Raw genomic sequence first — 12649 nt, forward strand, 5'->3', positions numbered from 1 at the left:
TCCAGGGGCTGATGAAATGAGCCTCTCCACACAGACACCTGCTGTGGGGTCTGCCCTTGGGATATAACCCTGCCACACTACCTGTGTCCTGCTCCCCAAAGGTGATAGAGTGCCTGTTACATGATTTTCACTAGTGTCCCAGGTCACAGGTTCACAAGATTAATCCTTGAATAATCACTAAAGATCAAGTAGGCAAACCCCTCTAATTTTCAAAATATAAAACTATGGCCCAGAGAGGAAAAGTCACTTCCCTGGGATCCCATAAAACCAGATTATCTAATTCTCCTTCAGCATAAAGAGGAACATTTTAAGATCCTGGAAGCATCTCAGTTCTTTCGGGTCTTGGGAGCTTCTTCTATTTTCAACTTCTGTGAAATCTGTCCTGTGTGGTTTCCCTGGAGTTAATATTTCTTCCCTAGGAACCCAAAACACTGACTGGGAGCTACCTCACAAGAAACCAAGGTGGTGCCAACACACATGCTTGTCTCTGTTCTCACATACACCTAAGGGGCCACGTGCCCCACATCGCTGCTGCCCCCCTTCTCTTCCCTTACCTCCATCTCCTGATCCCATCAGACACCGGGACCTTGCTGTCCACTGTACATTAAGGTTATGGCATCTACACCTGCCGAGATCTGTCCCCTAAGTCACCTGGACAGCACCCCTTAGAAGTCATCCAGGTACCTGAAACAAACCTGTCTATCAATCAAACCCATTAGGAAGCTCCCTCAAACACTCTCCCTTCCTAAGTCCCTGGTGTGCTGAAAGCCACCCCATACATTTCCAGCACCTCAGTCACACCAGAAGTTAAAACACGGAAGTATTTCCTACCAGGTGGGAAACAGCTGCAGCCCCAGCCCACCCGCCACCTCCAGAACTCCAGGGGCCCCAACATCCCAGGCCACTCTGGGAACCAGAGGCCCTCCCCGTGGTGAGCCACACGGAAAACGCGTGACTGCCTGAGGCCCCGCCTGCCTGTGTTTCCATGGGCAGGCGTCACACTGTGCAGGTCAACACACACTTTGCACTCAGATCTACTCTCATCCCTGAAGCTGCCTTTCTACAATTCTTCAAATCCTGTCTCCCAGGCAGAAGTCACTCAGTGGTCACCCACTGCACTCAACGCTGTACCTGCTCTCTTCCCTCACCTGTATCTCCTCGTGTCCCCTGCCCACAGCAGCCCATGAACATGTCCTCTCTCTCATGTGGATATCTGCCCCTGCCCTGCACCTGCCCCCTCTCACACTTGGATCCCTGCCCACAGCAGGCCCATGCAACTGCCCTCTCTCTCACTTGGATCTGGGAAAGTCCCCTGCCCACTGCAGCCTGGTGCACCTGCCCCCTCTCACACATGGATCCCTGCACATCCCCTGCCCACTGCAGTCTGGTGCACCTGCCCCCTCTCTCACCTGGATCTCTGCACCTCTGCTGCCTACTGCAGGCCCATACACCTGCCCCCTAAACACCTGCATCTCAGCATAGCCCCTTCTACTGCATTCACCCTGCGCCTGGTCCCACTCTCCCCTGGATCTCTGCAAACCACTTGCCCACTGTAGCCCAAGTACATGCCCCTTTGCTCACCTGGATGTCTGCACAAGGCTGCCAATTAAAGCCCCATGCACCTGCCACCTCTCACCTGGATCTCTGCAGCCCACTTGCCCACTATAGCCCCATGAACAGTACCCCCCCACACCAGGATCTCTGTGCTCTCATTGCCACCACACCCGCCTGGCACCGGCTCCCTCCCTCACCTTCCCCAGGTGGCCTCAGAGCTGCTGTATCTCAGCTCTAGTCAGACCATCTCCCTGTGTTCACCCTATAGGGTCCTCTCACTGTACATACCGGGTCCCTAAATGGCCTCTCTGTCCCTGCTGAGCAGTCCTATCTGGCCTGCCCACCGGACCACCCTATTTCAAGGAAACCCCCAGCCTGTATGGGGCCCCCCGTGTCCCTCCACGTCTTTCCTGTCCATAGACATTTCCTTGAACATGCTCATTGCCTGTGTCTGTGCCCTGGGAATGGTGTGGGCAGCAGTGAGCAGTCCGGAGTTGCATGTCACATCTCGCTCTGGGACACCTCCATGTGCCCTTCAGATTTCTACTTCTAGAAGTCTCTGGTACCAGGCTGGCTGGAGTGCTTCTCATGCATGTCCCCTAGTGCCCTCCATGCTAATGACCCATACACTCTTCTGTCTTTTCCTGATAAGTGGCAGATTTGAGGCAGGGCCCATGCATCTCAAAGGTGATGCCCAGTTCCTGGTGTGAGGCTGGGTTGCTGCAGGTGCCCGGTGAGCATCTGCTGTGAGGAACCACTGAGTGAACAAGGTCACCCCTGTGTGAAGGGGCCAGTGAGTGAACGAGGTCACCCCTGTGTGAAAAGTCAGCAAGTGAATGACATCACCCATGTGTGAGGGAGCCAGTGAATGACGTCATCCTGTGTGAAGGAAGCAGTGAGTGAATGACGTCACTCTGTGTGAAGAATCAGTGAGTGAATGACGTCACCCCTGTGTGAAGAGTCAGTGAGTGAATGACGTCACCCCTGTGTGAAGAGTCAGTGAGTGAATGACGTCACCCCTGTGTGAAGAGTCAGTGAGTGAATGAAGTCAACCCTGTGTGAAGAGTCAGTGAGTGAATGAAGTCAACCCTGTGTGAAGAGTCAGTGAGTGAATGACATCACCCCTGTGTGAAGGAGTCTGTGAGTGAATGACGTCACCCCTGTGTGAAGAGTCAGTGAGTGAATGACATCACCCCTGTGTGAAGGAGCCTGTGAGTGAATGACGTCATCCCTGTGTGAAGAGTCAGTGAGTGAATGACATCACCCTGTGTGAAGAGTCAGTGAGTGAATGACATCACCCCTGTGTGAAGGAGCCTGTGAGTGAATGACGTCATCCCTGTGTGAAGAGTCAGTGAGTGAATGATGTCACCCCCTGTGTGAAGAGTCAGTGAGTGAATGACATCACCCCTGTGTGATGAAGCCAGTGAGTGATTGATGTCATCCCCATGTGAAGAGTCAGTGAGTGAACGAGGTCACCCCTGTGTGAAGAGTCAGCAAGTGAATGACATCACCCATGTGTGAGGGAGCCAGTGAATGACGTCATCCTGTGTGAAGGAAGCAGTGAGTGAATGACGTCACTCTGTGTGAAGAATCAGTGAGTGAATGACGTCACCCCTGTGTGAAGAGTCAGTGAGTGAATGACGTCACCCCTGTGTGAAGGAGTCAGTGAGGGAATGACATCACCCGTGTGAAGGAGACAGTGAGTGAATGACATCACCCCTGTGTGAAGAATCAGTGAGTGAATGACATCACCCCTGTGTGAAGAGTCAGTGAGTGAATGACGTCACCCCTGTGTGAAGGAGTCAGTGAGGGAATGACATCACCCCTGTGTGAAGTAGTGAGTAAATGACATCACCCTGTGTGAAGAGTCAGTGAGTGAATGACATCACCCCTGTGTGAAGGAGACAGTGAGTGAATGACGTCACCCTGTATAAAGGAGTCAGTGAGTGAATGAAGTCAATGCTGTGTGAGGGAGCCAGTGAGGGAATGACATCACCCCTGTGTGAAGAGTCAGTGAATGTCACCCCTGTGTGAAGAGTGAGTGAATGACGTCACCCTGTGTGAAGAATCAGTGAGGGAATGACATCACCCCTGTGTGAAGAGTCAGTGAGTGAATGACGTCACCCCTGTGTGAAGAGTCAGTGAGTGAATGACATCACCCCTGTGTGAAGAATCAGTGAGTGAATGACGTCACCCCTGTGTGAAGAGTCAGTGAGTGAATGACGTCACCCCTGTGTGAAGAGTCAGTGAGTGAATGACGTCACCCCTGTGTGAAGGAGTCAGTGAGGGAATGACATCACCCCTGTGTGAAGAATCAGTGAGTGAATGACGTCACCCCTGTGTGAAGAGTCAGTGAGTGAATGACGTCACCCCTGTGTGAAGGAGTCAGTGAGGGAATGACGTCACCCCTGTGTGAAGAATCAGTGAGTGAATGACATCACCCCTGTGTGAAGAGTCAGTGAGTGAATGACGTCACCCCGTGTGAAGAGTCAGTGAGTGAATGGCGTCACCCCTGTGTGAAGAGTCAGTGAGTGAATGACGTCACCCCTGTGTGAAGGAGTCAGTGAGGGAATGACATCACCCCTGTGTGAAGTAGTGAGTAAATGACATCACCCTGTGTGAAGAGTCAGTGAGTGAATGACATCACCCTGTGTGAAGAGACAGTGAGTGAATGACGTCACCCCTGTGTGAAGGAGACAGTGAGTGAATGACGTCACCCTGTATAAAGGAGTCAGTGAGTGAATGACATCACCCCTGTGTGAAGAGTCAGTGAGTGAATGACGTCACCCCTGTGTGAAGAGTCAGTGAGTGAATGGCGTCACCCCTGTGTGAAGAGTCAGTGAGTGAATGACGTCACCCCTGTGTGAAGGAGTCAGTGAGGGAATGACATCACCCTGTGTGAAGTAGTGAGTAAATGACATCACCCTGTGTGAAGAGTCAGTGAGTGAATGACATCACCCCTGTGTGAAGGAGACAGTGAGTGAATGACGTCACCCTGTATAAAGGAGTCAGTGAGTGAATGAAGTCAATGCTGTGTGAGGGAGCCAGTGAGGGAATGACATCACCCCTGTGTGAAGAGTCAATGAATGTCACCCCTGTGTGAAGAGTGAGTGAATGACGTCACCCTGTGTGAAGAGCCAGTAAGTGAATGACGTCATCCCTATATGAAGAGTGAGTGAATGACGTCACCCCTGTGTGAAGAGTCAGTGAGTGATGTCACCCCCTGTGTGAAGAGTCAGTGAATGATGTCACCACTGTGTGAAGAGTCAGTTAGTGAATGATGTCACCACTGTGTGAAGGAGCCAGTGAGTGAATGACATCACCCTTGTGTGATGAAGCCAGTGAGTGATTGATGTCATCCCCATGTGAAGAGTCAGTGAATGAATGACGTCAACCCTTGTGTGAAGGGCCCAGTGAGTAAATGACATCACCCTTGTGTGAATAGTGAGTGAATGACGTCACCCTGTATGAAACAGACAGTGAATGACATCACCCCTGTGTGAAAGAGTCAGTGAGTGAATGACGTCACCCCTGTGTGAAGGACCCAGGGAGTGAACGTCACCCCTGTGTGAAAGAGCCAGTGAGTGAATGACATCACCCCTGTCTGACAAGTCAATGAGTTAATGACGTCACTCTTGTGTGAAGAGTGTGAGTGATGACATCACCCTGTGTGAAAGAGACAGTGAGTGAATGATGTCATCCCTGTGTGATGAGTCAGTGAGGGAATGACATCACCCCTGTGTGAATGGGCAGTGAGGGAATGACGTCACCCCTGTGTGAAGAGTCAGTGAGTGAACAACATGTGTAGGCAGGCACCCCTCGATCTACAGGCAGGTGGGCACATAGCCTGGGCGGGCCTCTTGTCTCAGGTCCTCCGTGGATGTCACTCTACCCTCCCTCTTCTTTCTGACCTTCTCTTCATACCCGGCTGTGCCCTGTGGGAGCTCCTGCAGCTTCTGCACTCAGCCATCTCTGCTCCAAGATTCACATACGCACACATGGCTCCTCCTCAAGCACTTGTCGTGAGACAGGAAAGAGGCTGCCCCTGTGTGTACTCACACGCCAGCCCCGCATGCCTCGTGCCCACAACTCTCTAAACCAGGTCACGCTGAGACCAGGGCCACGCCTGCTGTGGGAGCTGCAGAGGCTCGGGATCCAAAGCCAGGTCTCCGCAGGGAAGCACGTTTTCCTGACAGCCAGGGACAGGGCCGTGTCCACAGCAGGTGCTCATGAATGCGGCCGCAGCGTTCTCTGGGGTGGGCCATCCAGAGGCTCCCACACATTGGCACAGGGCATGTGCAGAATGTTCTAGAGCCTTGGGTGGTTCCAGCACCACAGGTTTGACACTTGACTGCAGCGACAATGTCCTTCAGGAGATTTTCATCCTTCCCCTTAAACACTGGTTTCCACTGCCTCTAAATACCTTAACAAAGCTGCTGAAATCACCTTTTCACTTCTCTAAACAGGTTCCCTCGTGTAATCAACAAGAGCCACGGGCTCGCAGCTCCTTCCCTCCCATCCAGTCTCTGCGTCCGAGCAACAGGAGCCAAACAGGAACCCAGGGCCCCGGACTTACTCCACGTCGGCGAATGCGCTGCTGGGCATCTGCAGGAGGCGGGCGACGTCCTCCACCAGCTGCCTTCCTTCCTCGGGGCGCAGGGGGCTGCAGACGATAGCAGGGATGGGGAGCAGTCACCACAGAGCCAGCAGTCCTGGAGAACTAAAGCCCCGTGGCCCCACAGCCCCGCTCCCTGGTCCCCACACACACCCTGCTCTCCTGGCCTGGGGTCAGCTGCCCCCTCAGGCACGAGGGGTCACCTGAGTTTCAAGCAACCAGACAAACAGTGCAGTGCAGACGGGGCTGTGGGAAGTGCAAGTGTCTGACCTTGCGGAGACTGGCTCCTCTCGGCCTTCAGTAAAAATACAATAAAGGGGAGAAGGGCAAAGAGACGGACAGGTGCGGCGAATGCTGGGACTCTGACTGAAGACGGGGCAGATCCATGGAGAAAGCACCTGTTTTTAATGGGCTCTGATGTGAACCAGGACCCAATGAGGGGCGATTTAACTACCCAGTGGAAGGGTAAGCGTGGAAACCAGGCAGCCAGCCCACTGGCAGCAACTCAGGGCAGCGGGCGGGGGCACTCATGGAAGCCATTGTGGCCACAGACTCCCCCCAAGGCCGCCTGGCTGGGGACCTGTTCTGTCAAGAGGCACGAGCATCACCAGGGTGGTTTGCAGCTTGATGGCTCATCCTGAAGGCTAGCATTCAGGTTCAAAGTCACGAGTTGCCTGTGAAATCCTGTTAGTACCACTTTAACGGAGTATTAAGTTACACTGTTACGTAAAAGCATGTTGTACTGCAAAGGCTTTCACCCCAGCAGACCGAAACGCCTGCATTCCTCATCCAGTGAGCATGCAGGATGCCAGCAGGGCGCCAGGAGCTGCTTCCTAATGCAGCAATGAACAGCAAGACCAGCCCTGCTCTCAAGGGGTCCACGTTCTAGAGATGCTGTAGAAATCAATCATACTACCATGGGTTGAATTATGTCACCTAAAAATTCATATGTTGAAACCCTAAAGCCCAAATGTGAACTGATTTGGAAATAGGGCCATCGTAGATTCAGTTAAGCTGGGGTCAATAGGGTGAACCCTAAGCCAATATCACTGGTGTCCATATGAAAGGCGGGTTCAGACTCAGAAACAAACACACACAGCACAGGGCAGCATGAAGACACGGGGAGAAAAGCCCGACAAGCCGAGGTCCTCTCAGGCCAGTGGCAGGAGGGGCGAGGCCGGGAGTAGACCCTCCTCAGCCTCGGGGGAACCAGCCCTGCCCACACCTGGGTCTTGGACTTCCAGCCTCCGGGACGGGGAGAAGATGGATTTCCCACTCTGGAAGTGTGTGCCAGCAGCCCAGGCAGACTAGCTCCTGTCGGCTGACAGTGAGTTCTCTGGGGGAGACAGCTGGGTAGAGAAGTGGCGTGCAGGGCTGGGGAGGGAAGGGCACAGAGGAGAGACTGTCTTGTAAAGTGGGCTGTAGGAGGACTGTCCAGTGGGGCCCTGTTTGAACAGAGGCGAGGGAGCTGGAAACAGGGGAGCAGACAGTGAGCAGAGAAGGCGAGGGGGCCGCGGTGCCCCATGGTGAGGAGGTGAAGTCACAGAGCATCTGGGTAGGCTTTGGCTACTGCACCACGCACTTCTCCCTGCACATGGGCACAAGTTCTCACTCCATAAGCAGATTCTACCTTGGCATTAACTGCATGAATGAATGAACACAAAAATGTCAAAAACAGCAAAAAGTCCAACAGTTTTAAAATCACTAAAATGTAAACTATTAAATGAACCCCACTCAATTTACAAAGTTTCTGTAAAACTGAAGTAAAGCGGGAATGACTTTTGGGAAGATGGTGAGTAGGAAGCACCAGGAATCCGTCTCCCACCTGACAACATTGTGCTAGCAGGATCTGTCTGATGTAACCGATCCTTGAACTCTGAAGCCTAATGAAGGCCTCCAACTTCTAGGGGAAGGTCTGGATACACCTTGCGTCAATGTCAGCTTTCATCACAGTAGGAGCTACCCCTACCTCACCTCCAGCCCTATGGCAGGTAGCTGTGCACATGTTCCTGGAGCAGCCTGCACACACTGGCAGGAGCCAAAACAGGCAATACAGATGTTGTCCTCCAAATATTGGGAATCTGTAATCTCACTGCTGATTGCTGCTTCTCATCACAGAGGTGCAGGCAAGGAGGAAGGCACCATTGTTTGGCCACCTCCTCGTTGTTGCTGCTCCTCCCCCTCTGGCCAAAGTGACTTACAGGGGATTTAAAATGCTAATACCCATTTTTTCCACCTTCATTTTTCTCTTTTTCCGCTTTTGGGAGCCGGAAATTAAAGACAAGAATATTCAAAAGTAACTGAATATACAGGGAAAATTAGAAAGTCATCACACAAGCTCAGGGAAAGGCTCAGACAAGACCATAAGTTTATACCTCAGGCTGATCCTTGGCACAGAGACAGCCTACAACAAATTTAAAAGAAAGACAAACAAAAAATAGCAAATCTATGGAAAGACAATCTGATTCCCAGAGTTAGATTAAAATTTCGAGTTTTCAACAAAAATTGCAAAGCATATAAAGAAACAAGAAACTACAGCCCATTCAAAGGAAAAAGGTAAGTCAACAATAATTGTCTCTAAAAAAAGACCTGATGGCAGATGTACTAGGCAAAGACTTTGAAACAATTGTCATAAAAATGCTTGAAGAACTAAAGAAAGATGTAAAAAAGTAAAAAAAAAAATAAAGAATCAGTGAACTTGAAGATAGGACAATGGAAATTATTGAGTCTAAGAAATAAAAAGAAAAAAAGATTGAAGAAAAGTGACAAAATCCTAAGCGACATGTGGGACACCACCAAGAGAACCAGTATATGAATTGTGAGAGGAAATTGTGCCAAGAAGGAAAAAAAAGAGAAAGGGGCAGAGAAAATACTTGAAGAACAATACCTGAAAACTTCCCAAGTTTGATGAAAGACGTGGATATAAACATCTGAGAAGCTCAATGAACTCCAAGTAAAATTAACTCAAAGAGACACATTTTAACTATTTTTTTTTTTTTTGAGACAGAGTCTTGCACTCCCAGGCTGGAGTGCAGTGGCGTGATCTCAGCTCACTGCAAGCTCCGCCTCCCAGGTTTACGTCATTCCCCTGCCTCAGCCTCCCGAGTAGCTGGGACTACAGGCGCCGGCCACCTCACCCGGATAGTTTTTTTGTATTTTTTAGTAGAGAACGGGGGTTTCACCGTGTTAGCCAGGATGGTCTCGATCTCCTGACCTCATGATCTGCCCATCTCGGCCTCCCAAAGTGCTGGGATTACAGGCTTGAGCCACCGCGCCCGGCCTTAACTAAATTTTTAAAAGACAAGGACAAATGGAGAATCCTCCTCTTACATTTGAAAGCAGCAAGAAAGAAGCAGTTCATCACACACCAGGGTTTCCAAATATTATCAGCAGAAACTTTGCAGAACAGAAAGCAGTGAACAAATATATTCCAAGTGCTACAGAAAAAAAAAAACAAAACCCTGTGAAATAAGAATCATATATCCAACAAAATTGCACTTCAGAAGTGAAGAAGAAATTAAGACATTTTCTTAGATAAACCAAAGCTGAGAGAGTTTGTTATCACTAGACCTGCCCTGCAAGAAATATTCCAAGGAGACCTGCAGGATGAAATAAAAGGACACTGGACAATAACTCAAAGCCATATAAAAAATTACAATCTCAATAAAGGCAAATATATGGTGAATTATAAAAGATAGTGTTACTGTAACAGTAGTTTGTAACTCCTTTTAGTTCTCTATGTGATTTAAGAGACTAGTATATACCTTAAAAACTATTACTAGATAAAACTAGTATTATTATAACTTTGGTTTGTAACTCCACAGTTTCTTTTCTACATAATTTAAGAAATGAATAAATTTTAAACAATTATTAGTTTATAACCTGGGACATGCAATGTATAAGGATGCAATTTTGTGATATCAATAGCCAAAAAGGGTGGGTAAATAGCTGTAAAGGAGCAAAATTTTTGTATGTTATTGAAGTCAAGCTAGTATAAATTCAAGTTAGTGTTGTAATTTTCAGATGTTAAATCTAATCCTCTGTGATAAATACAAAGAAAATAGCTATAAAATATGTATAAAAAGAGATAAAGGAATTTAGGCATTTAATTTTTAAAAATCTACTAAACACAAAAGAAGATAGTAATGCAGAAAATGAGTGGCAAAAAATCCATAATGCACATAGAAAACAAATATTAAAATGACAGAAGTCCTTCCTCATCATTAATTACTTTAAATGTAAATAGGTTAAATTCTCCAATCAAAAGACAGATGTTAGCAAAATATGATATTCCACAGATATTTTAAGGACTATTTCTATAGTACACAACCAGGGATATCTATTTGCATTAACTGTAAGCATAAACATGACAGTCTTTGTTTTCAAGCATGTCAGTAATGTCTTCTTTTTTTGTCGCCCAGGCTGGAGTGCCGTGGCATGATCATTGCTCACTGCAGCCTCGACCTTCCCAGGCTCAGGTGATCCTCCCACCTCAGCCTTCCCATTAGCTGACACTACAAGTTCATGCCAGCATGCCTTGCTAATTTTTCTATTTTTTGTAGAGATGGGGTTTTGCCATGTTGCCCAGGCTGGTCTCAAGCTCCCGGGCTCAAGAAATCCACCACCTTGGTCTCCCAAAGCACTGAAATTATAGGCATCAGCCACCACAGGTGGCCAATGTCTGCTTTTAATATAAGAGATAGCACTGTAAGTGTATTATTGCTACATTTTTAGTTTAATGTAAAAGTTCCAATTTTGACTATTAAAGGAAAGTAAAATATTTACATCACTATTTAAGAAACCTCATAATGTACCTAAAGTGTATAGAGTACTCTTAAAACTCAATAACAAAAATACAAACAATACCATTTAAAAATGGTCAAAGGACTTGAATGGACATTCCTCTAAAGAAAATATACAAATGGCCAAAAGCACATGAAAAGATGCTCAACATCACTAATCATTAGGAAAACACAAATCAAAACTACAATGTGATACCACCTCATACCTATCAGGATGGCCACTGTAAGAAGAAAAAGACCCAGAAAATAATAAATGGTGGCAAAGATGTGGCTAAATTGGAACTCCTGTGCCTTGTTGGTGAGAATGTCACATGGTATATTGAGTGTGGACGAGTATGGAGACTCCTCAAAAAATGAACAATAGAATCGCACTTTTATTAACTCCACTCCTTGGTATCTACAGCGTCCCCCGTTAGCTGCAGTTTGTTTTCTGTGGTTTCAGGTATCTGAGGTACAGTACGAGAAGATATGTGAAAGGCAGAGACCACATTTACACAACTTCTATTACAGTAAATTGTTATAATTGTTCCATTTTATCACTAGTTATTATTGTTAATCTCATACTAATTTATAAATTAAGCTTTATCATAAGTATGTATGTATAGGAAAAACTGTAGTTTATATAGGGTTCTCCACTATCTGAAGTTTCAAGCATCCACTGGGGGTCCTGGAATGTGTCCCCCTTAAATAAGGGGGAGACTACTTTACCCAAAAGAATTGAAAACAGGGTCTCAAAGAGATGTTAGTGCCTCACGTTCACAGCAGCATTATTCTCAATCACTAAAGCATGGGGGCAACCGAAGGGCCTACTGACGAACAAAAGGAGGAGCAAAGCGTGGCCCGCACCAAAAGTAGAATATTATTCAGCCCTGAACAGGAAGAAATTCAGACACATGTGACAACATGGGTGAACCCTGAAACATGATGCTAACTGAAATAACCTGGGCATAAAAGGACAAATCCTGTCTGTCTACCCATGTGAGGTTCCTAGAATCCTCAAATTCATAGAGAAAGAAAGTAGCGTGAAGGGTGCGGGGGGCTGGGGTAGGGTAGTGTTTAATGGGGACGGAACTTCAGTTTTACAGGATGAAAAGAGCTCTGGGGATGGACAGTGGTGATGGCGGCACAACATCACAAATGTTCTTAATGCTGCTGAATTCTATGCTTAAACATGGGTAAGACAGTACATTTTATGTTCTATATATTTTATCACAAGAAATTGGGAAGATGAAATAAGGTGATTAGTGTGAAAGCACCGTGACACGTGGCCACTCCCCACATCCAAGGCAGCGGCCCAGTCTTCGTCCCATCTCTGCTTCAGCGGAGCACTCCTCGTGGCTCACGGAGAAAGCTGAGCCAGGCTCCTGCTGGGTCCCTGGCAAAGCTCCCTTCTGCTCCCTGTCTCCAAGGAAAGCCTGTGGCATATTCTTTAAAGTGGATTTTTCAAGGTCGCGTTCCGTGTAATTTTACAATTGAGAAACAAGCCATTTTCCTTTCAAGAGTGGCTGCTGGAAGGGGAGGGGTCCCAGATGTCCTCTCTTTTCCTGCACATTTTGGATGTCTGCTGTAACCCAGCTCAGCCCCTGCCCCAAAGCATCCTCCAGGGCCATCTGGACAGCTTGTGAAGGGCACTGGTGTCAGAAAAGGCCTGAATGGCCAGATGTTGGGCCAGAAGGGA

At 48.1% G+C, this 12649-nt stretch overlaps 1 protein-coding gene across 10 annotated transcripts in view; it reads right to left on the minus strand.

The window, feature by feature from the left end:
* PTPRN2 (protein tyrosine phosphatase receptor type N2) overlaps positions 1-12649 on the minus strand; it is a 1017982-nt gene that overhangs the window by 561223 nt on the left and 444110 nt on the right. For 9 of the 10 annotated variants that reach the window (XM_045387364.2, XM_045387363.2, XM_045387362.2 and 6 more), the window contains one exon: positions 6131-6217. The exons of the other annotated variant lie outside the window; for it this stretch is intronic. In XM_045387364.2, the coding sequence (XP_045243299.2) occupies positions 6131-6217 (87 nt within the window). The remainder of the gene's footprint in view (positions 1-6130; positions 6218-12649) is intronic. 10 annotated transcript variants of the gene reach the window in all.

This window comes from Macaca fascicularis, chromosome 3 (genome assembly GCF_037993035.2).
Source record: "Macaca fascicularis isolate 582-1 chromosome 3, T2T-MFA8v1.1".
Taxonomy (NCBI): Eukaryota; Metazoa; Chordata; class Mammalia; order Primates; family Cercopithecidae; genus Macaca; species Macaca fascicularis.